The sequence below is a fragment of the Fukomys damarensis genome, unplaced genomic scaffold (genome assembly GCF_012274545.1).
Source record: "Fukomys damarensis isolate Sample0158 unplaced genomic scaffold, DMR_v1.0_HiC HiC_scaffold_21, whole genome shotgun sequence".
NCBI classification, from domain to species: Eukaryota; Metazoa; Chordata; class Mammalia; order Rodentia; family Bathyergidae; genus Fukomys; species Fukomys damarensis.
This window is the reverse complement of record NW_022900933.1, coordinates 7,784,761-7,808,762: the sequence shown is the minus strand read 5'-3', so window position 1 is coordinate 7,808,762 and position 24,002 is coordinate 7,784,761. Positions and strand designations below refer to the sequence as shown.

Below are 24,002 nucleotides of genomic sequence, written 5' to 3'. Positions count from 1 at the left end.
CCCCCTCTCCCTCCTACTCTCCACAGGACAAATACCAAGGTTTGTAAAAGAATCTAGCAAAGGGCCTGGTACACAGTCAGATAATCACTATTATTTTCTCTTCCTCCCTTCCACTTACTGATATTTACCTTTTAATTTTCTTACACTGTGGTCTAGCTACCAAAGGTGCTCAACCAGAGACTTTTCCAGAGACCTTTTATTAGCAGCACGTAGGTTTACTACATACAGTGATCAAGGGGATTTAAGGAAGTGAGTGGGAAAACGAAGGACTTAACAGTACATTCTCCTGTGATCCAGTTCTCAGAAGACCTTCCCGATCCTGTCAATTTCTCCTATTAAATGCCATCAGAATGAATCCCAACTTTAGCTGTAACTGGTTTTAAAAGGCTCCCCGAAGAATGTCTGTCTTCTTATTCAACTGAAAGTTCCACGAACGTAAGCAACTGATCTGTTCTCCCCCACTGTCACACTCCCAGAGGCTCAAGTTTCCCGCCACACTAATAAATGTTTACACAAGCGGAAATGGTGCAAAATGGATAGTTTCTACTGAAACTCGGAAAATCTTGAGATTTTAGTCCCCGAAGAGGGAATGTGACCAGGGGCCTTACCTTGTGATCCTGCAGCTGGGCCTGTAAGGCGACTTTACTCTTGGCCTGTCCTAAGTGGCCTCGCATGAGCCTCTCCTTGCCGATGTTCACCAGCTCCCCTAGGCCCTGCAGCAAGGCATCCAGCCGGCTCTCCAAGGTGACGGGGCTGCTGAGCTCTGAATACCTCGCTCGGAGGATGCCCCACATGCTGTCAAGCACATCCTGAAAGGGAAAGGCGTACGCAAGCGTTTTCATCCAACCAAGAAAATGATTCAAATGAAGAGGAGATCTGACCTCTCCTGGAAGAACACAGCCTGCCCCTTACAACGCCGGGGCTGTGCGTGCTCTGCTCGGCGTACCTCCAGCTTGTGCACCTCCTGCAGGACTGTGTGAGGCAAACCAAGCCTCTCTCCCTCATCTCTTAGTTTGGCCACCCGGTTCTCAGAGTTCTGCAGCTCCACGGTAGACGCATCTGCTTTCTAAGTGAGAGATGACACGAAACAGGCAGAGCCTTCAGTAAGTCAGAAAAGTACATCTTCTTGTTAAAGAGGAAATGAAGGGAAGAAGGCAAGTCCTGCGAGCCCTCCTTCACCCCAGTTCTCCTCCGTCTCCCCAGGGGCCCTGTGGTGCCCCCTTTGTTCCTAACTCATGCCGCACGTAGATGGTGCCGCCAAGGAAACACGCAAGTCCTCGTACGAACTGCCATGCACCACAGCATCCGCCCTGAGGTCAGCACCCCTCCCTTGCCAGCTCTTCAGCGTCTCTTCCAATCCCCGTACAAATCTCTGGTGTCCTCACTAAGCAGAGAAATGGTGAGCCCAGGACTGTACGGATACACCCTGCGTTAGGAACAGCCGGCTCTTGATGGACTTCTGGGCTCTTCATCATGCTGCAAGGTCCATCCTTCAAGCATTATATTTATTTTTGTGCACTTATTTTACATATCCTGAGGAACAGTGCAAATCCAGCCCTCAGAACAGTAACTGCATATTTGGTCAATAAATGGGAGTCCAGTGGCTCTGGAGCAGAAATGTGCTTAAGATTCTGACACACAGGCAAATGATCTCCGCAAGCTGGAACAACCAGCGCTCTGCCAAGAAAGCGAGGGCCTGTCTGATACACACAGGCAAATGATCTCCGCAAGCTGGAACAACCAGCGCTCTGCCAAGAAAGCGAGGGCCTCAGTCTGACCTCCTCACTTTAGTGGCTTCACTTCCTGCCAGGCTGATGGCCGACAAGGGTCTCTTCCTGTTTTAATACACGTGCCTGAGAGAAGTCTTTCAAGGTCAGGCGCTCTCATTTCCACTTCACTGACTTACTCAAGCCCCAGCCTGCTCTCAAAGGGAGGAGGTTCAGATGCAAGGAGGACGCACAGTGGACCCCCAGGCGCTGAGATCCAAGGTGACATCGACCTGAAGGGCGGTGATGGATTACCTGCAGCTGGTCACCAATACTCTGGCCGCTGATCTCATTCAAAGACTGCTGGAGGGCTGTCTTACTCTTAATGAGGTGATCGTATAAGCGTTTTATTTCATTCTGTGTGGAAGAGATAAATGCAGGAAACTCAGCCATCTCACTTAGCCCTTCATTATCTTTCTTACATTTGGTTGAGTCTTTACAATTTTTCTGACACTGGGAATTTCTGACATACACAAATATCCCCAACAGTGACACTTCCTCCCCTTATGACTCTCTCCCCAGCTCTCTGGACTGCACCTAACTTCTCTTGATCAGAATATTTTGAAGCAAATATCAAGTACCAAGTTATGTAAGCAGTATATCATAGTAGGCATCTCAAAAGATAAAGCTCTCTCCATTCAAAAATATAACACAGCTGGACCCGGTAGCGCATGCCTGTAATTCTAGCACTCCCAGCTGGGCAACTTAGCAATTTAGTGAGGCCCTATCTCAAAACAAATAATAAAAGAAGGCCTGAGGATGTAGCTCAGTGCTAAGGCCCTGGGTTCAATCCTAGTACTGCCAAATAAAGAACCCTCCTAAAACTAAACAAATCAATTTAAAAACCCAACACATTCCTCTGAAAAACCCATACTAATTCCTTAGTATATGAAGTATCCAGACAGGTTCACATTTCTCTAATTGCCTGTAGTTTTTCCTTTCGGTTTGTTTCAACTGGGGTCCAGTTGTTACGCCAGGATGGGTTAAAATATCTTACCAATCCTTTTAACCTGCGGAATCCCACACCCTCTTTCTATTTTGTTTCTTGGATTTGTGTGCATAAATGAAAAAGCAAGTAATTGCTTCTGGATTTGGCAGACTGCATCTCTGCGGGCTATTCAACACGTTTGTTCCTCCTGTGTCTGCTTTACTTGGATTTCAAAAGCCTGATGGGATTTAGATTTGATTTTTCCTCAGTGGTTTGTGTTTCCTTCCTTTTTTATTAGATAATGTTACGAGCTTCCCACCAGTCTCTCTCAAGCCTCCCCATCCCCGACCCACATGAGAGGCTGCCACATGAAGCCACCGGAAATGTACAGGTCCAAAACCGTAACGACGCCCTCTTGCCTAGAAATTAAAATACAACCCCCTCCCGCATTACAATTATTAAATGGCAGATGCGAATAAGAAAAGAAACATCACGTCAAGCTCATCCTAGTAAATTCATACCCAAGACCGTGGAGAGGGCCTCATTTTCAAATGTGTTTCAACCACACGGGGAGGGTCTCCCGTTTCCTTAGCAATCACACCAAAGAGGAATGAATAAAAACCAGGGGCCATCGAGCTGCATACCGCACCTGGTAGCTGCAGGTGTAGTCGAGGCCGGCTTTCAGCGACTTGCTTCTTGAGGCAGCCTTTGCCTGCGTGTGCTCCAGCCAGCCTTGGAGGCCGCTGAAACAGTCGAGGAGCAAACTGGCATTCTTGCCAGGCCCAGTCAGGGCTTTCAAAAGCTCGTCCTTCTTGTCATCCAGAGCTAAGTAAAGTTTCTTCAGCTCAAGAGCCAGCTCCTGCGAAGAGGAGGAAGATGCAGAGACTGAGCTCAGACCTCACGAGGCCTGGGCTCCGGCCTGGCTGGGCTGGGGGAGCCGGGCCTACCTCGCAGTGTGCCTGCTGCGTGGGTACGTCCTCCTGCAGGAGCCCGGGGGTCTGCAGCAGCTCCTCCACGCTGCCAAGGCACTGACTGAGCGCCAGGAAGAGGTCAAATACCTTCCTCTCCAAACCGACATACGGTTCTTCTATCACGTTCTCCTGAAATCAGGAAAAAAATAATAGGATTCCTTGACTTGCTAAAAGCACATTTTTCCTGGTTTCCACTGAAATTCAAGTTATATTTTAAGAATAAGTTGTTTCAATCAAATGGGCTCCAAAACCTGGACTAATCACTGCTGCTATTAATCAGTGCACTAGGACTAGGTCACAGAATAAATAAAACTAGGAAGTTTTAACTGAGAAAAACAAGTTTAAGAACCTCAGTCTGAGGCAGTGGCGAGACTACTGGATCAGTTACAGTGTAAACCATAAAGTGAAGGGCTTTCTTAGCAGGTCCATCCAGGAGGGCGCGTGGTCCCTCTTCCCGCCGCTTTCTGCAGTGAGAAAGGGGGTCAATGAAATCAAGAATGGGGGCGTGGTGTAGGGAGCAGGCTTGAAGGGGTTTATTAGGAGGAGAAAGTACGGCCTCTTAAAGGTAACGCTTGGAGGTTCAGCTCACTTGCTTAGCAAGTGCAAGGCCCTGAGTGATATCCAGCACTGGAGGAAAGAAAAAAAGACAGGCATAGTCAGTGGGGCAGAGGAAGTAAGGGGTGTCATTTACGAACTAACTGATAATCCAGGCGACCTTAGATGCGCATCTCCAAAGGAGCCTTTGGGCTGTACAAGGGTACCCCAGTGAGTTAGGGGAGCCACAGAGCTGCTGTTAGCAAAAGCAGGTGGAGGCCGGGCGTGGTGGTGCACACCTGTAATCCCAGCACTCGGGAGGCTGAGGCAGGAGGATCACTGTGAGTTCAAGACCAGCCTGGGCTACATAGTGAGTTCCAAGGCAGTCTCAACTACATAGTGAGACCCTGTCTCAAAAAAGCCAAAAAAAAAAAAAAAGCACAAGCAGACGGAACCACTTCTTTTTCTCTACCCACAGTCTCCGTGAATTCCTGATGAGTACTTCAGGAGCTCGCCAAGGACTGCAAACGTCACTCGGCCTCAGGCCACTTCCTACCTTGTCTCCAGAGGATCTCTATTGGGACTGATCCCACTATTTCGTGTAAAATCTACTCAAGGTTGGAACCTTGCCTGTACCGTTTCCCTTCCCTTCTTCTAAGCTCAGATCACCACTGCAGACAGGGCTAACCGACCACGTCCTCTTTCCTGCTAATTCTGGATTCGGATTCGGAACCTTTGCACATCGTATTTAGGCAGCCACTACAAAATTCAGCAGACTTGGCAAGCAAGGTAAAGTCGATTTGCAATTCTAGGTTCGATTCCATTGCGTGCTCTGTTGTTTGTTTGGTAAATGAAATTATGATTGATCTGCAAACATGACATTCTCTTATTTTTTACGTTATTGCTATGAGGAAAATACGTAACATGCAGTTTGTACCTGTGTCTGAAGATCATTCGCTTCCTGGCGCAGGTCTTCGAGTTGGGCAGTGTAAGTTTTCAGTTCTTCGATTGTAGGGCATCTGAAGTTATACACACTCACATGGGGAAGAAGACTCGTAGTCGTGGCAACCTACATAGAAAAGGAAAGCTTAAAATGAGAACCAAGACCTGGCATGTAAAGGTACAAGATCCAGTAATGAATGTAACCGTACTGTCTACCTAGAATGCACCAATAAATTCAATAAAAAAAAAAAAAGAAAGAAAGAAAAGGAAAGCTTATCAGCAACAGCTGATGCTGTTAATACAAACAGCAAAAATGTCTTTGCATGCAGTCTTCTGGATTACCTTCTTGGTAAGCGTTATTTCTTATTTTGTCATTTATAAGAAAGAAACTTTAAATATTCCAGACAACTTTGAAAAGTCACAACAGGCTGTATTCAGATACCTGAGGGTCCATTTAGGTATGAGAATCAGGGGAAACAAATCATAATTTGAGGAATAAAGTAAAATCACTAATCATTCAATTTAATAGCAGGGATACTTGTGTTACAAGGTTATCTGTCTACCGGTCCATTTATTTGTCTATTTACCATGTATTAACCAACTCTCCACTGGCTCCAGGGATAGATAATTCTTAGAAGGACACGCAAGTCACATCCAGGAATAAGATGTGCATCCTGATTTGGTATTGAAAAGCCAAAATAAGCTTTAAAAAAGGGCTGTGATTTCAGAAAAGAGAATGATCCAAAGTTAATTTCTTTCTCAAATTGGAAAGCTAATACATTCAAGTGGGGGAGCTTAATTTTCTTGGAGAAAAAACTACTGGATGGTGTTCCACTCTTGAAAAAGGCCTGAATACGCATTTTATAGCACATAACTTTTTTTTGGGGGGTGGGTTGAGACAGGGTCTCACTATGTAGCCCAGGCTGGTCTCAGACGCACAGCAATCCTCCTGCCTCAGCCTTCCGAGTGCTGGAATTACAGGCATGCACCATCATGGCCAGCTTATGGCACATATCTTTAAGGAGAAACCTAGACTATCGCTCTACCAAGGAGCTTGATTCAACTTTAGTTGGTCAAACAAATAAGGTTGTTGCAGGAAAGAAATTCTCACCAGCGGGAGGAATGGGAACGCACTGGCGGCCTCACCCAGGAAGGCTGAGTCCTGGTTGAATGCAGGAGCCTGAGTGCTATGAATAGCAGTGCTGTCCGGCCTGAACGGAACCGCAGAGGGCTGATAACGTGAGCAGAAGGAAAGAGGGAGCCGGGCACCACTGGCACACAGGCCAGCAGGAAGTAGGGTCCAAAGCATCTTTTGATGAATGACGCTCGCGCAGCACTATGTAGTTTTCTAAGTGCCTTAAAAACTAACATACATTACTCCTTCGGCGCCTTTGACTCCTGAGCACAGACTGCCCCTACAGTGGGGTGTGCGCTTATTTAATGCACACTTATTTAATGCTGCACCTGGCGCAGACGCACACTGACCTGGGGCTCCACCACCTGAGGCAGAGGCACCTTCACTCTGGACGCCAGCGCGTGATGAAGATACCGCCACTTATCACTGCTTCGGCTCTGGGATGAAAAGACGGAGTCCAGGGCTTCATTTTCAGGGTCAGACGCTTTGATGCTTTTGACGAAGAAAAAAAAAATAGCCAAAAGAACAATCGACATACAACTTTTTCGTATATTTAGACAACGTTTTGCAAATAGCTTTTAATTTTATTCTCCCAAACATAAATCTACTGAATGTCCAACCATTTAAAGATGTTTTACCTTCTAGATGGTTCTTGAGATGTGTCCATATCCTGCCGGCAATCCTGTGGCCATGTTTTCTTAGCATTAAATTCTATGAATTTGATTAAATCTTTCTGTTCCATTGGTTTTAACTCCAGAACCTACAATGAGTAAGATTCAAACTGCCAGATCAATCCAGTTTTTCAATTAATACTTAAAAGATTTCTTCTGTTGAAATAATATAATTTTGAACTACTTCTTAAATCACTGTTTACTATGTCTCTTTCTTGAGTGAATATCTTTAACTTTTATTTCTCAAAAAGCCCACTTAAAACACTCAAAGAATAGCCAAGTGTTAAACTAAATTAGACATACACTAAAAAATGAAATACAGTACTATGTTTTGAGGCAATAAGCACAGCAGAGTTGTAGCTACAATTCTAAGCTCACCCTGAAGGTACTGGCTTAGTCTGATATATAACACAACTTCATAAAGTTTGTGTCCCCAGCAGTAGCAGATAGCAGCAAAGCAGCAAATGCAAAAAACTCAGCACTGCCACAGGCAACACCGCCCGATCACGCCTGGCTTCCAGTCACAGGCGCTGAGACTACAAGGGTGCTTTGGTTTAGTCCAAAGGAGATCCCCACTGGAAGGGTTTATTCTTGTCTCACAACTGTTGGTGGCCAAACTTACCAGTTGCTGTGGGACATCTTTTGGTCTGCTGAACTGTGGCCTCTCAGTGGCAACAGAGTCCACTTCTGAGAAGTGAACAGGCGGGAGGACTTTATGATGCTCTGAAGGTTTCTTTGAAATGGTAGGAAGCTGTAAAAAAAAAAAAATTCAAGATAGCAGACTAAAAAGGAAGACCTATCTTATCTCAACTTTGCCAATGGGACTAGATAACCGAGAGGTTTTATATGAAGTAAGTGATAGTGTTAGGCACTGTAATAATATCCATAATGAATGTGCGTATAATAACTTCAGAAATCATTACATTTGATGAGACGATGATCACTCTATTTTCTCAACCTAATTCGTCCTTTGAATTACTAAAAGCCAGGAAAATTAATGCCTTCTTTTCTTTAGAACAAAGGAAAAACAAAACAAAAAAACCTAAAAGGGAAACAAGTTGAACGATTACCAGTTCAAGCATTCCTAATGTCTAAAAAAAAATTTTTTTTTTTTTTACAAAGACAGTAGGATGAGAGGGAAACCAGCTGGTTTATGTACCTGTAGCCAGTCTATTACTATGAATATAAGTCCCCAAGTAGGAACTGTTTACTAAGTTTGGGGATCCATTTTACATATATTTTACTCATCAGATGCACACTTCCATTTATTTATTTATTGGGTTTTTTGGAGACAGGGTCTCACTGTGTAGTCTGGGCTGGCCTCGAACTCACTGTGTAGCCCGGGCTGGCCTCGAACTCCCCGTCTCTGATTCCCAGCTGCTGGGATTACAGGTGTGCTAGCTCACATCTGCATGTATCGGCACAGGATGCTTTCAAAACTCATGAGAACCCTTTTATTGTATCACACTCTGATCTGTATATAAATATTTGTAAATGAGTAACAAAAGTACCCTAGAAACAGGTTTTGTTTTTCTGATGTCAAATGTTAATCTTATTGGAAAAGGCTTCATTTTCTAGTCAATTGGAGTTATAAAACTCCTTTAAAATACATCCCCGTTATGAAGAAGCCTCATACTCTCCTGCATTAGCAGTAAGAACACTCAGCCCCATTAAACCAATCCAAATCAAACCACCAGTCACCACCTAGACAAGAACATGGCCGCATTTTACCTGCTCCTCACTGTACTTCTCCTGAAGCATCACCTGGACTTTTTCCAAATTGCACCTCACCGTCTTGAGCTTCAGGGAAAGAACTTCAGCTTCCTGTTGGGCAGATCCACTGTCTCCCAGGCCCTGATCTTTGCAAGTCTCTAACAGAGAGGCAACCTTGTGCTCAATCTCTGTCAGCACAGCCTAGGAAATAAAGTCAGGTACTCAGTCGCAGGGGAGGTCATTTTAAAAAATTAAATAAAAAATTAGGTGCTGGTGATTGAATCCCAAGAGCCTCATTCACGTGGAACAGTGCTCCCCCGATGAGCTACACCCCTGGCCCACAGTGTTGGTCTTAAACAAGCGGTGTCCCCAAAATAAGTGAGATTTACCCTCTTCACCTAAGGGTCCCAGAAACGCAGGATGGAAGGGACCCTGAAAAAACAAAAACCTCCATATAATTCCTGGGCTCTTCAGCAGGGATGCAACACCAAACCAAATCTGAGCACAGATACCACTCTCTGAAATAAAACCTGAAGTCCAAAATAAGTGAATGTATCCGGCCGAGCACAGTGGTTAGGAACACGGATGCTGGAGCTCACTACCTGAGTCTGGATCGCAGCTCGACCAGTTAGTACCCTGTACACTTAAAGGGCACCTCACGTGCCATGTGCCTGTCTCTGTACTCTGTAAAATGGGGTCAATAACAATTTCCCACCTAGTGTTATCGTGAGGAGTTAATGAGTCAAACCCAGGTAGTCTAGCCTTAATCCACATAATCTGGATTTATTCAGTTAAAATTATGCACATAGCCCTATGCTTAAAAAGTGTTAAGCACAAAATGAAGCAAAGAATGTTGACTATCGTTATCTGAGTGTCAAACAGGAATTTAAAAAGAAAACGAAAAAAGAATTCTATACAACTATTTAAAAATTCTTCTCCTCATTCTTTTCCTTCTCTTAGAATGCCACAGAAGAAATAATTTGGAACGTAAAACCCTTAGTCACTGTTACAAGTGGCGATTTATACAGAGGTCTAAAAATAAATTCTCTGGCTGAAGTACGTTTCCCAGTAAGTCATGGTCTCGCATTCCTCCTTGATGGGTCAAATGTACCCTCTCCTGGGTCCAGGAGCCACATGGCCAAGCCAACAGGCTGGGCACAGTCAGCAGCAGAAGCACGCCCACGTTTCACTACAACACCACAATCACTGGCACTAAAACTCAGTGAGAGACCAAGAACGAGTTCACATCCTTGAGGGGCATTTAAAGAAAACTGCTAACCTTCAAACACATTTTCAAATGATATAAAACTCTTTTCATCCAAGGAAACCACTTAAATCCTCTATAGATAGATTCTTCTGGGCTTAGACAATGACTGCTCACACATCTAAGAGTGGCTTTAAAAAAACTGCACTCTGCTGGGCGTGGTGGCGCACACCTGTAATCCCAGCACTCCGGAGGCTGAGGCAGGAGGATCGCTGTGAGTTCGATACCAGCCTGGACTACATAGTGAGTTCCAGGCAGGTCAGTCTCAACTACACACTGCACGACTGTCCCACCATGCAGCCTGTGCCACCCAGTGCGGCTGTCTCACCCCTCCTGATGGGATGGGTGGGCCAAGCAGCAGGAATGTGTTATGCTGCTTCTGGGTCTTCAGTTTTGTAATCAATGCTGCCATAATTATTTTTCTCATTTTAAATTATTTCCAGGTGGTAAATTTAAAATAGCATTCTTCGGTGAAAGATGATGGACATTTTATATGCCGATTTTGCTATGATGAAGCAATTTTTGTTAGTGTAACACATCAAGAGGTTAGCTGCTTTACCCCACATTTTTTTTACTAATCAAAGCAAAATATTTATCATATATCAAATTACCGAATGTAATTTTTCTTAACTAATCTGTTTGCTCCAACCTTTGGCCATTTTCCCCTGGGAACTTAGCCTTTTTACAGACCACGTGCAGACTTTTTATACATATCGACATGAAACTGTCATACTGTTACGTGAGTGACCAGAGATGGCACTCGTGTATTGGCTGTTTTGTTGCTCCTTCCTAGAGGTTCGGAACTATTACTTCTGCTGCCTCCAAACTCAAGTTTTAAAATGTATTTAGTGGCTTTAAATATAAACCAAATCAGCCCTTCAGAGCCTGCGTGCTTTGCCTATCCCTCAAGTCCACACTGACATCTGCCAGCCAAGGGTAAGACAAACCTCAGGAGTAATACGGGCGCAGACTGCTGCCCCAGGGTCTCTCCACTGGGGAGGGACATCACCCAGACACCTAAGTTCCCTCTCCTCTGCCCGTCTGGGCAGCAGCCCATTCCCACCCAACCCTCAGCCTCCGCCTCTCAGGGAAGACCTCCTTCTGAAGCCCTCTCCCGCCTAATCACAATCCCAGCAAATCTCTGGCCACACAGAGCCTGCTGCACGCTCCTGCCGCCTGGTGGTCACACCTTCGAGTGGCTCTGAAAGCCTTACACTAGAAGAACAACCCTTTACAAGAAGCGGCGATGAGGGTGGGATTCGTGATGATCCAGGAACTGGCACGAGGTCCACCCAACAGTACAAATCAGGGTGCAGAATGGTCACTGGACACCTGTAGGTAGATGGGATTCAAAGCCTCGAAGGCCTTAGGCTCTTACCGGCCAGGCCAAAGGACAGCGTCAGTATCCGAGCAGCCTATTACAGCTGACCATCTGGACGGGCTACTGGGATCGGAGGTGTGTCTGTGCTGCTGGAGGAGGAAGTGGCTCGTCCCCTGCCGTCTGCCCCTGCGGGCAGCTCTGCATGTAGTCTGGCAGGGCCGAGCCAGGGGAGGAGGCTCACCCCTGCAGTCAGGAAGAGCGCTCTGAGGCTGGGCAGGGACGCAGGCACCCTGAGACCAGAGGATGCCCGCCCCGCTAGTACAGAAGCACATCAGGGAGGCAGAGGGGCCAGGCTCTGCGCACACGCTGGGAGACAGGCCTTGCCTTCCCCTCTTGCAGTTATGCTGCTACAATGTCATCATCAGCCCCTCCCCTGAGGCACCCAGAGAGCCCGACCTTTGGGCTGAGCCTACGAGCTCTGCTCAGTGTCTAAAGCCAAAGCCCTTGCTCCTCCCAAGCAAGATCAGGAACATTCCAGGTAAAATAGCTGCAAAGCCTGTTTCTGCTCTAATGTGCGCTTTTACAAATCAGGACACTCACTTTCATTTCTGATGAATCAATGTTCACAGCATTTATGACTATTACTGAAGACAGCAGCATTCACTGGGCAGCTCTTATATACTTTATCTATTAGACACCGCTTTATATACTTTATCTCATTTAATCCTGACAAACTACGAGAGAACTACTATATGAGGAAAATAAGGCTGGGAAGTTAGCTTCTGCAAGTTCATAGCTGAGGTGACAGGACTGGATCTGGACTCTAGACTCCGGAGCCCTTATCCACTCTGTCCCCCTAAATGTGCTGCTTCTGGAAAGCGTTTCAAAGAATTACTCGGAGGACTATGAGTTGAAGCCAAGATAAATGTCAGTGTCAGAGCACCAGAGAGACACCTTGCTTTAGGAGGAAGCTGCCCCACCTCAGCAGGGTTTGGTGAGGAGGCCAGACATGAAACTGGCCTGTCAGTCTTACCTGGCACCCAACCAGCTCCTGCTCCACCACCTGCTGCATGGCTGCGTTTAACGTTTCCGGCTCAAACGCCACGTTGGCTTGTTGTAACCACTGCTCCAGCTCAGCCACCTGGGTCTGGCAGACATGGAGGATTTCTGCAGGCCGAGGCCTTGTTTTCTCTACTGTGGCCCCAAGAGCTCCTTGCTTGTCAGAAGAGTCCAGAGCTGCAGCCTCGGTCGGGGGTGTGGTAGCCTACGATAAACCCACAGGTAAGGCACCCGTGAAAAGCCAGAAGTCCTAAGATTTCAGACCTGGGCCTGCAAAGTCCTGCGGAGCTGTAACATTTCCCCTGGTTAAAAGGGCAAAATCAGGGCAGAAGAAGGAAGAAAGAAAAGCAAAATTCACCTCCACACTCATAGCCACAATCACGTGATCTGGTGACACTGGTTTCCAAGCAGCTGATCAGAGAGTACACAGGTACAGTATTCCCAAGCACCTTGGAGCCAAAGACTCACAGTTCATTCCAGGCAGGCCCAGGAGAGGGGGGTATGCGCATGTGGGTGTGAGTGGCCTAAACACCGCAGGGGACGGGCCGGCGGCATTTAAAGTCCCGTGACACTTGATTAAGCAACACTTACATTGCTGTGGGCTCTATTCAAACAGAAAAGGCCAAAGCAACAAAACAAAAAGGTCTTTACACACCGGAAGGTGCAGTGAAACACACCACCCATTTTTAGCTTAACACCTTCTCTCTCAAGTAAGTGGGCAGGCCATAAAATATTCTGGCTTTTCTTTAAACATACATGCTATTCTTCATCCAAACTTCTACTAAAAATAGTTGGAGTCAAGCAATCGCCTTCAGTGTGGATAACCTGGAAACATTTTTTCTCTTCCTTGGAAAAAAACAATGACTTTCACCTTCTAGATATTCACATATTGCTGAGTTAAGGAAGAAAATATTGCAGGAGTAGTTGGAAGAAAGCATGATGAATTCTTTTTACATAGAAATAACTGGGTTGCTTATCAAAACAAAAGCAAAATTTCTCCCAGGTATCAAATCAAAATATTCTAGCAATTATATTAGGAGGTAAAAGGTGATTCAATACAAGGATATATTTATTTGTCTTCTGCTGTATTATCTAACCCTGTCCAGAATGAGAAAAGAGTATGTTGACCCTTCTAGCAGGACGTTGTGCTCCACAAAAGCATTGGTACCAATATTTTATTATGATTATGATAAATTATAATGTTTTCTGGGGCTGGGGGATTTAGCTCAGCGGTTCGGTGGCCTGCCTTGCAAGCCTAAGGACCCAAGTTCAATCCCCAGTACCAAAAAAAAAAAAACCAAAATAAAATAAAAATATAATGTTTTCTATATAAGACTCTGTTAACAACTTGTTAGTATCTAACAGCGCACAATTTGGGCCAATGACAAACTTCTAATGGGGGTGCAAGGAAATGCACACTTAAGGCAAATACACACTTCCGAATATTTGTGGACTTTTTTCCAACACAAGACTTTTAGAGCAGCAGAGTGAACAGAACTGGTAGGTAGAAAGAAAAGTGTGCAGACATGGAACACCATTTGTTTTCATATACACGAAGCAGTTTGAAAGCTTGTTCGGCAAAATTGTCTCTGGGATATATTTCTTTCCACTTGGCCAATATTACTGACATATTTTCTCTTTTCCACAAAAATGGTAACTTTTTCCTGCCTTCATCAATCTATCCTTATAATTTTCTTCAAGAATCACCTTGACAGGGCACATGCCTGCAATCCTTGAACTACTGGAGGTTGAGGCAGGAGGATCTCAAATTTGAGGCTGGTCTTGGCAACTCAGTGACTTATCAAGACCCCTTCTCAAAAGAAAAAATAAAAAAAGGGCTGGGGATGTAGCTCAGTGGGAAGGCCCTGGGTTCCCCAATATACCCCCCCCATACACATAAGAATCATCTCCTTAAGGAAGTTTCCCCTTGCCTGGTAATTCCTTTGGATTCATATATGGTCAGGTCTATAGATGGATTGAACTCTTTCAGTTTTCCTTTTTAATTCTTGATTTCTTGATTTTTATTTTATTTTATTTTTTTGTGCAGGTATCAAACTTAGGACCTTGCACTTGTGAGGCAGGTGCAGTGCCATTGAGCTAAATCCCAGCCCTTAATTCTTGAATTTTAAAAAAGCAACAGTTGTGTGATGTTACTACCAGACATCAATTTCTAGCCATCTGATTAATGACTTCCTACTTTTCAGGTATCATTATCTGTCAACAGCAAAGACTGAGGGGAGATCCCCTTTTTGCTGAGATAAAGATTTGTTATTAACTGATCTGTAATAAACGATTTACCATTTGCCTTCTTGTTTATTCTATTTGTGAACCTCTTTTATTCCTCACACATTTTAAGATAACAGTATTAGGTTTCTCTGCTTTCTCACTTAACTTGATGTGGAAATAAGCAAGCTGCATGACTAATCTGGGCTTTATTTGCTAGTTATTTGAACCTGAAGAGACTCCAAAAGGGGACAGGAGAGAAAGGATTATTTGCAACCCTAGAACTTCCATAGCTCAGAGTGATCAGGACCCTGCCAGTGATTGGCTCTCTCGGGTTTACAGTGAGAGAAACCCGAGCCCAGAGAGCACAGAACCAGCTCCTGGGCCTCCCGTCCCACGTCCCACTTCTGAGAAGTGCGTCTTCTGAGAAGTCGCAGGCCCAGACTTCCAAGGCCAACAACTGTGATTTTTTTTTTTTAATTGACAATTTCCTCTATTCATCCGAATGGCTTTTAAGACGCAGAAGCCGAGGTTGTGAAACGAAGGCACAGGGCACGCGCGCGGCGCTCATGCTAACCCACGTGGCACCTTTACCGTGGGACCAGGGGGATGCTGTGAGGGGCCGGCCTGGAGCAGCAAGGGGACTCTGAGCAGGTGAGGGGCACAGCAGTGGGGCAAGTGTGTGCGAGCTCGCCCTGCCAGCGGGCGTGAGAGAGGAGGCACCTGGGGGCTGCTCCGTGGGCCGGGGAGGGGAAGCCCCGAGATTCTTAAATTACAAATCCCTTCTTTCCTCAACACCACCGAGCAGAACATCTTCTCTAAGAGACAGCTCCAAATTGAAGTGGCAGAAATCACTGAAATGAGTGTTTTCTATCTATGTGATTTGGGGGCCGAACGTAAAGAGCACAGGTGTTTCTTGCTAATGGGAATGGCACTGCCTCTGTAGCATGACTGCATTAATAATACCTGACCTTTACTGGGCTCTTCAGAACCAGGTGCTGCACTAAGCCTCACGCAAAGAACACCTCACTGCTTCCCATCACAAGCCTGAATGTGTTCCAGCGTGCAGATGAGGAAACCGAGACCGCAGGAGGCCGCTCACGCTGCCCACACCCACGCAGCCCCTGAGCAGAACCGGAAGTCAAGCTGTCATTTCCCTCTGCTGGGAATCCACGAGTCCACTTCCTCGATCCCAGCTCAGCAGCCAGCCGGGACCCACGTTAGCCCCTCCGTTTCTGCATCAACCCATTACCAACCTCACAGCGCTGCTGCTATAGCACAAGTCGTGTCCTGTAGTGAGAGCGACCTTTTATACCCAAATAACCACCCTTCACATGGCCCCATTATTTTAGTCAATTCTACAGACACCTGCACACCTCACCACACCTCCTGTGAAACGTGAAGGTGCCTGCCCTGAAGTACAACAGCGCCCGACACGCACGGACCGAGGTGTCCCTCAGGAAAGGCATGGCGGCTGCACCTTGTCAAGGGCAAGCCTGCCTTGGTTTCACATCTTTCTGTATTACGTATTTACTTTTTGTTGCAGTTGGAAGCATGGATGATCCCCAAATTTACTACAAGTTCTGCGACTCTCATGGGCCGCCTGGTCCCTAAGGAGCCCTGCTCCTCTCCGGTGCTGCGCAAGGGGGGAAAATGGGCAGATACAGGAAGTAAAAGCACCGAATAATCAAAAGTGGGCTGGTCCCTGCTGTGATAAAGGGTGACCTCCCACCACTTTTTGGTATCCAAGAATCCATTAGGCACCCTCAGGACAAAAGTTCTGTTAGGAAGAAAAGGTAAACATATATATATGTACACAAATGAGTATAAGAGAAAGGTGCTAAGAGCCTTATAGTTAAAATCTTAGGTTCTAAAGCCAGAGGCTAGGGGCTGGGGATTTAGCTCAGTGGTGCTGCCATCTGCCTCCCAAGTGCAAGGTCCCAAGTTTGATCCCCAGTACCGAAAAGAAATAAAGCCAGAAGCAGAAGGATCTGGCTCTCGATCTTCACTCTGCCTCAGTGGGTATGTGGCTTGGGAAGCTTATTTCAATGCTTAGAGCTGCAATAGCCCATCTGTGGAGAGGGGTAATAGTGACTTGTTAGTTGGAGGGTGTGCGGGTCAGGAGGTCATTATGCAAAGCACAGTGCCTGGCCCGTTGTAAGTGTGCAGCAACTGTTTTTTATATTCTTTTTCTTCACGGTCGTTGTCATCTAGTGCCAACATGGGCAAGGCCAAGACCCCTATTCTAGATCATCTACCCCAAGAGGTGCACACACTAAGCAGAAAGCCTACTGTAGCCAAAACACAATCAAAGATGTCAAAAATAACATACTAATGTTGGCAGCAAACAAACAAACAAACAAACAGAAACAAAACTATCAAGCAGGTCAGCAAGTTTCTTAGACCTGAGTGTAGCCAGGGAGGGTCAGTCTCCCTCTGAGTCCTGTCTATTTTGCTGGGCGTCTATTGTTAGAGATGAAAGGGGGGGGGGTAAAAAGAATAACAATTTGACAACTAGTCTATCTTTTTCTAAGAACAGACAAAAGATTGGTAGAAGAGCCACATAAATAAAACTCCATATAAAAAAATTAAAATTATTGTTTAAAGCAGCAAAAGCACACCAGTATCTTTTCTGGAGCTACCACTACGGGCTTTTAGGTCCAGGTGAACACCAAAGCCAGCTTGGAAAACAGCGCCCTCTGCAGGCCTTTTTCAGACCCACAGAGGTGGGTGGGCTGGGACCTTCTGGGACTGATTCCTTGCTCTCTCCCTCATCGTCTGGAGTATTACTCTCTGGACTTTGGTTTCCTCCTTTGCACACTTTTGGTAGGCAACTAATGTACCACATGATTAAATGGACGACAAACATAAATGCCTTTTATGGATCAATATTCGCTCATCTCAGCTTTATGTCCTCAGATGCTACGCATCAGATTACAGTAGACAGACAGGAAGGACCACTTCACGCTGACAAATCACGCCGCGCTTATTTCCTACGTAAATAACTGATAGCAGATCTTCCCATCTGGCAGCTTTCACAGCACAAAGATGCTAAGTCCACAGGGAATGCTTGGTGCAATGCACAGATAAGGACTGCAACTATGGAGCAGCTGGCTTCTGACAGACGGGGACTTACCTCTTCCGTCTGGCTGGGCCCCGGGGAGAGTTCTGGGCCTTGCTCAGTGTCTGGTGAGTCTGGGGCAGGAATCTGCATCATGGAACAGTCACAGGTGCTTATTTTCATCCCTGGCTCCTGTAAAGAAAGGAATCCGAGGTCCAGGGAGAGCCCTGCTCTCCTCCTGGCCTCTCATGTGCAAGGCAACTGCTTGCAAAACATCCAGAGGAGTCAAGCAAACTCAGGTTGGTCATTGTTTGATAAGACTTCAATCTGCCATAACTCTCTGGTTAAGGAGCACATAAGGAATCCGTAGAATGAAGTACGTTAGTAGATTCTGGCAAGAATTTAAATAAGATTCTATGATAAGGGCCACATTTCAAATAACGAGAGAGAAAAAAATGAACTCACTAAATTTAGGAAAAAACTACCCAGACGTTTTATAAAAAATATTAACCAAAATCTTGGCCCCTCACACCTAACAATGAATTCTAATTATATCTAATATTGAAGTGTAAAAGCTAGGCAAAAAAATTCTAGGGAGGGAGTTTCAAGGCTTAACAACAAAGGAAGAGGATATCTTTATGTTGTTATACTGTACAACATAAAAATAATGCATACTACAAAAGACACCATATAAATTAAAACACATACTAAACTGGCATAACCATAGTGTTAATGCCCTCAGTGTATTAATTAATCTTATAAATCAGTGAGTTAAACATCAACCCCTGTATAGGACAAGTCAAATGGAATGAACAAGCAATTCATAGAAGAATTGTAAAAACCAACAGACATCTCAAGAGCGACAGTCAACTCTCTTAGAATATGAATTCAATTTATGCCACTGGTAAAGTTTGTCTAAGAAAACAATCTAAATACCAACTTGGATCAGGCAATAAGCCCTTCATCCAGTTTCGGCTGGAATAGAATTGGCACAGACTTTCATAGGGCAGTGTGACAACTCGTGTAGCACAACAGCAGAACACTTACCGAGCATGTGCAGGGGGTTTAATGCCCAGCACCAACCTCTATCCCCCCTCCCAGCTCACCTACGAGGATGATAACTATAATGGGAGGAGAAGAAGGACGCAAAGATTAAACGCATATCGCCTAACCACTGACTGGCTATGAAAGATAAGGAAGACGGCACCTAAAATGACTCTGAACTTCATGTGTCTTGGGCCCTGAGCAAGCACTGAGAAATTCGGAGGAAGAGCAAGCTTTGAAGGAAGGATAGTAAATGAGTTTGATTTTTTGTTTTTGTTTTTGAGATAGGGTCTCACTATGTAGTTGAAACTGACCTGGAACTCACTATGTAGCCCAGGCTGGTCTCGAACTCACAGCGATCCTCCTGCCTCAGCCTCCTGAGTGCTGGGATTACAGGCGTGCGCCACCATGCCCAGCTCATAAATGAGTTTGAGATGAAAAAAAAAAAATTCACCTAAAAAGAGTAGTCTACTGGGGGGTAGAAATGTGAAGCAGATCTGAGAGAAAGGCAAAATGAGAGATTGGATGTGGGAACGCACTGGCACTGAGGTGACTACCAAAGCCATGGGAAGAGAGGAACACAGAAGGCAGACAGCTTGGGAAATGTCTGCCTCTTAGAGACAAATGAGGAACAAGAGCGAAGGAAGAGATGCAGGAGGAGCTGGGGCAGCAGAGACGTGGGTGTGCAGCATCGAGACAGTCCAAGGCAGGATGCATTTTGTGAACAAAGAGGGGGCCGGTAGTGTTTCCTGCTGGAGAGTCAAGATGGATCAGGACTAAAGGAAGGGCTCAGCAGATGCTCCACAAGCTGACAGCAGCACCACTGGAGGCAGGAACGAGATTACAAAAGGGGCCCTGGAGTTCCAAGGAAAACTATCCAGTGGGAAATGAAAGAGGAAGTACAGTGATGGGCAGGGAAAACAGGAATAAGAAAGTCAATTCATTAAAGTGCCACACTGGGTTGCGTACAGGTCATAAACATGCAGAAGAGATAAGATCCCTGCTGCTGCGGAACTGTGTCAAGTGTATGCATGAAACTGTGGTGAGCTGTGCCTGAGATCCACAGAAAATGGATGTTTCCTCATGGGAGCTCAGGAGGGTGCAGGAGGCGGAAGCGGAGAGGGGTTTTTCCAGACAGGTGGGAAGCCTACAGGTGACGTGGAGGCGGGGTGCCAGGGCTGCTCGAGAAATGATGGGCTTGCTCAGGTGGAGGGCCGAGCAGGAGGGAACCCATGGGGGGTGGGAGCCTAAATACTTCTCAGGTAGCCAGGGAAGGAATCCACCGCGAGGCAGACACTGGAGGTGCAGGGACAAGCAGAGGTGGTACCAGCGACTAGAAGGGCTGGCCTGCGCTGGCTGAGGTGACAGGAGGCGGAGGCAGGGATGTGTGGGTCAGGAAGACGACAGTGTTCTAACGTGAGGGCATCTGCCTTCCAGTTTGAAAGACTGGAGATCTGGAATGTCACAAAGAGCATCAAGACTTAGTCTACCAATTTCTTGTATACGTGGCTATGGCATTTTTCTTTAGAGGATTATGGCTGCCCATGGTGGCACATGCTACACTGGAGGCTGAGGCAGGAGGACAGCTTGACAGAAGCCTGGGCAACCTTGAAAGAGCCTGTCTCAAAATAAAAAAAGGCTCAGGATGCAGCTCAGTGGTAGAGCATCTCCGGGTTTGATCTCCAGTACCCAGGGAGAAAGTCAAAAAGAATGACAGGGTCACCCTCCCACCCCATCCACGTGAAATGCTTTGGCAAAATAATGTGGTGAAGCCTTCAAGGGACTCTTTGAGTTATTTACTTAGAATTGAGGGCCCAAGAGAAACACAAATAACAGGTAAGACTCACTAAAGCTGCCTTTGTATCTGTGCCCGTGTAATGGTGAAAAGCTTTAAATATTCCTACTACCCAAGATATGGAACCAACTTCTTTGCCCTTTGATGGATGTGTGGAAAGAAAGAAAATATAAATGTACACATGGAATATTATCAGCCTTGAAAGAGGAGAAAATCCCACCATTTGTAACAATACGGATGAATTTGAAAGACATTAAGTGAAATAAAATATGCTGGGCATAGAAATACAAGATAGTTACCACATGATTTCATTTACATGTGGAACCCAAACAAGGAGAAGCAGAAGGCAGGGTCGTGGTCACCGGAGACTGCAGCAAGGCCGAGGGACACATCAGTCAAAGGATACAACATTTCAGACGGCCAGGAGGAGGAAGCTGGAGATAGCTCTTGTACAACTAGATGACTATAATGAATAATAAAGTATTTAAAAACTACTGAGAGGAGACTTTACATGCCCCCCAGTGACAAAAACGGGAGGTGATACGTATGTTAATTAGCTTCATTTACCATTCTACAAGGAAAATGGATTTCAAAGCATCACAGCTTTAATTTGTCTACAGCAATTAAAGTTGGGCCTGAGCCATTTCCAAACTACATACTCTTTCAAGCAAGAAATTTTTTTCTTTCACTTATAACCCTTCCTTTTACTGCTCATCTAGGTCACAGATTGGTAATTTGAAGATTTAGAGGTGCTGACTGAAAGGCCCCCCCCCCAAGAGGAGAAGGGTAGGCAGATTCCGGCAGCAGAGCCTCCCCCACCCCGCGTTGTTACCTGGACGACTGTTCCGGAGGAAGAGGATGGGTGATCTTCCTCCAAGTCCTTATCGTGCTTCCACAGTGCAGACCAAGACCCCGAAGGTGGCTCAGCCTTCTCGTGTCCATCCTAGGAAAGGATCGCCGGTCAGCACCGGGAAGGGAACCCCTACCTAACCAGCACGCAGCTCCACACTTCCGTATCAGACTACACTCACCGGCGGCCTCACCACCGCTGCCTCATACTCCGTCAACCTCTTTTGCTAATGAAATCAGGTTTCCAGATATGTGTGTATTTATTTATTTAAATTAAAAGCAGGGAGTACACTCATATCACATAAAGTGGATCTATAAAATAGTGCATTACAAATTTAATCTGCTTTACTCTTTTTTTTGGGGGGGTGCTGGGGATCGAACTCGGGACCTTGTGCTTGCAAGGCAGGTGGCAGAACCACTGAGCCAAATCCCCGGCATAATCTGCTTTCGTAAGCAGAACCTGAAATGTTATCTTTAAAGTAACAGTCTGAGGGACATAAGAAAGAGTCACTCCTCATCAGAGAAATGCAGATTAAAATGACAGTGACTGTTCAGGTGCACAGCCCACAGGCATGGCGCTTGCCTAGCTTAAGCAAGGGGCTCCATCCCTAGCACCACTGTATTATCCAACAATTACACTACTGGGTTACATCCAAAGGAAAGGAAGTCAGTACGTCAGAGATGTCTGCACTCCCATGTTCGCTGCAGCATTATTCACAATAGCCAGGATACAGAATCAACTCCTGCCTACTGATGGATGAATGAAGAAAATGGGGTTTATACAAAGAACGGAATACCATTCAGCTATAGAAGAGGACACCCTGTCATTTGTGACAGCACAGATGAGGCAGGACGACATTATATTAAGTGGAGTAAACCAAGCAGGCATGGAGAGACAAATACTCCCTGATCTTACTTACATGCGGAGACTAAAAGCCTGAACTTGGAGAAAGAGAGAGTAGAGTGCTGGTTGCCAGGGGCTGGGGTGGGTGGAGGAGGACGGCGGAGATGTAAGCCAAAGGCTCAAAACCTCAGACAGAAGGAACGGTGTGCGAGAGGCACTGTACACCATGTTGACTGCAGTCAGAGACAGTATATGGACCATACACTTAGAGGGTACTCAACCCCCCAAAAAGTAACCAGAGAGTTGGGGACTTAGCTCAACCGGTCAGCACTTGACTAGCTAAGGTGAGGTGCTACATTCAGTCCTCAGCATCAAAACACAGTAAGTCTAAGAGGAAATGTACATCGATTAGCTTGATTCAGCCATTCTACAGTGGATATGGGCATCATAACATCAAACCGTGTTCACAAACGCATTATCATTTTTACTTGTCAATTAAAAAAAGAACTGGACATCGATCCCCAGCACCAAAAAATAAAAGAAAATAACAAAAAGAAAAAAAGAACTGGACAGACACATCTCCTGTTGTTGTCAAAGATAAAGTCCATAAACCTATCCACTCAGAAACAAATATACGGCAGCGACTTTTGTGGCTCCAGACTCGCCTTCGTGTCCACTGTGCTGTCTGCCATGGAGGGGCTCAGCTGGGCTGTGAAGCCCTGTGATGATCAGAGCAGCCATCGAACAAAGTACCCTACCACCAGCGCCACCCAGCCCTAGGGTCACGGCAGGACAGAACTGTGACTGCACAGCATGAGCATAAACATTTGAGCTGCTGCAATTTTCTTCCTTTTAGCATCAGATTTGCCCTTTAGTTTTTAAAAATATAAAATGGAAGGGCCGGGGATGTGGCTCAGTGGTGCAGTACCTGCCTGGCAAATGTGAGGTCCTTAGTTCGATCCCCAGTACAAAAAAAGGAAACAATGGAAACTGTTATCAGCAAGGTCAACTGCAAAGGTCTCATTTGATCATTATGATAATACAGTAGCAAGGATTGGCTGTATCAGTTGCCAACACAACTTACATCCTTGACCACACTGTTTAAGAACAAAGTAACTCAAACGTGGAAAAAGTTCTAAAAATCGCAACAGGAATGCCAACCAAGCAGCGTGCTCTTAAAGCTTCAGGAAAAATATTCACAAATCAGGCTACGCGAGAGGACGGCTTCACCTTCTCCCTATGTCAACAAGTGTGTCTGAATTATATCTGTCCCTCTCGTGTGACAAAGAAGGGTTAGAGGCACTTGACGATAATAACATAAGAGAACTACTTCAATCACACTTTTAAAATAATAATATTTATAGAAATCAGCACCGACTTAAAAACTCTTAGATTTCTGTTCATTTCAAAATCTTTTCTTCGACCCTCTTGCAGAGATTGGGTTCTAGCAGCACACTGCAAGGAGAAAGAAAATCATTTTCCTTACTTCACTTTGTGCAGAGCTCTCCTCGGCCTCCTCCTGGACGGCTGGCAGGAAGGACATGGCGCCCGTTCTGTCCCGCTGGAGAGGACAGCAGGACAGCAGCAGTCAGTCCGCATGTCACCCTCACCAGCATCCCAGCCCCGACACATTTCTCTGTGGCTAATTTTTTACTCACTTATATCCCAAATGTCCGCCCACACAGGAGCCTCGCCCGGTTCCTATCGGCTTAAGCAGCCGAAGGTCCTTTTCATTCGGCACCTCATTCACCCCCACCGAACAGACTGAGACGTGGGACTCAGCGTGGGGCTGAGTCTTCCCCAGGAAAACACTTCACAGGGCGACCCGCCCACCTGCCCATGGAATTTCACAAGCACATCCTCAAGCAACTCAGGCACACAA

At 45.8% G+C, this 24,002-nt stretch overlaps 1 protein-coding gene across 6 annotated transcripts in view; it reads right to left on the bottom strand.

Annotated features, from left to right (window-relative positions):
* Syne2 (spectrin repeat containing nuclear envelope protein 2) overlaps nt 1-24,002 on the bottom strand; it is a 310,603-nt gene that overhangs the window by 88,562 nt on the left and 198,039 nt on the right. For 5 of the 6 annotated variants that reach the window (XM_010602996.3, XM_010602997.2, XM_010602995.1 and 2 more), the window contains 14 exons: nt 23,607-23,681; nt 21,260-21,370; nt 17,664-17,780; nt 12,279-12,509; nt 8,679-8,861; nt 7,570-7,698; nt 6,915-7,036; nt 6,627-6,768; nt 5,137-5,268; nt 3,642-3,794; nt 3,344-3,553; nt 2,022-2,123; nt 947-1,066; nt 609-809 (listed from right to left, as the gene is read on the bottom strand). In XM_010602996.3, coding sequence (XP_010601298.1) covers nt 609-809; nt 947-1,066; nt 2,022-2,123; nt 3,344-3,553; nt 3,642-3,794; nt 5,137-5,268; nt 6,627-6,768; nt 6,915-7,036; nt 7,570-7,698; nt 8,679-8,861; nt 12,279-12,509; nt 17,664-17,780; nt 21,260-21,370; nt 23,607-23,681 — 2,028 coding nt within the window. Of the gene's footprint in view, nt 1-608; nt 810-946; nt 1,067-2,021; nt 2,124-3,343; nt 3,554-3,641; nt 3,795-5,136; nt 5,269-6,626; nt 6,769-6,914; nt 7,037-7,569; nt 7,699-8,678; nt 8,862-12,278; nt 12,510-12,662; nt 12,756-17,663; nt 17,781-21,259; nt 21,371-23,606; nt 23,682-24,002 lie in introns of those variants that run through there. The other variant, XM_010602999.2, reaches the window with a different exon arrangement.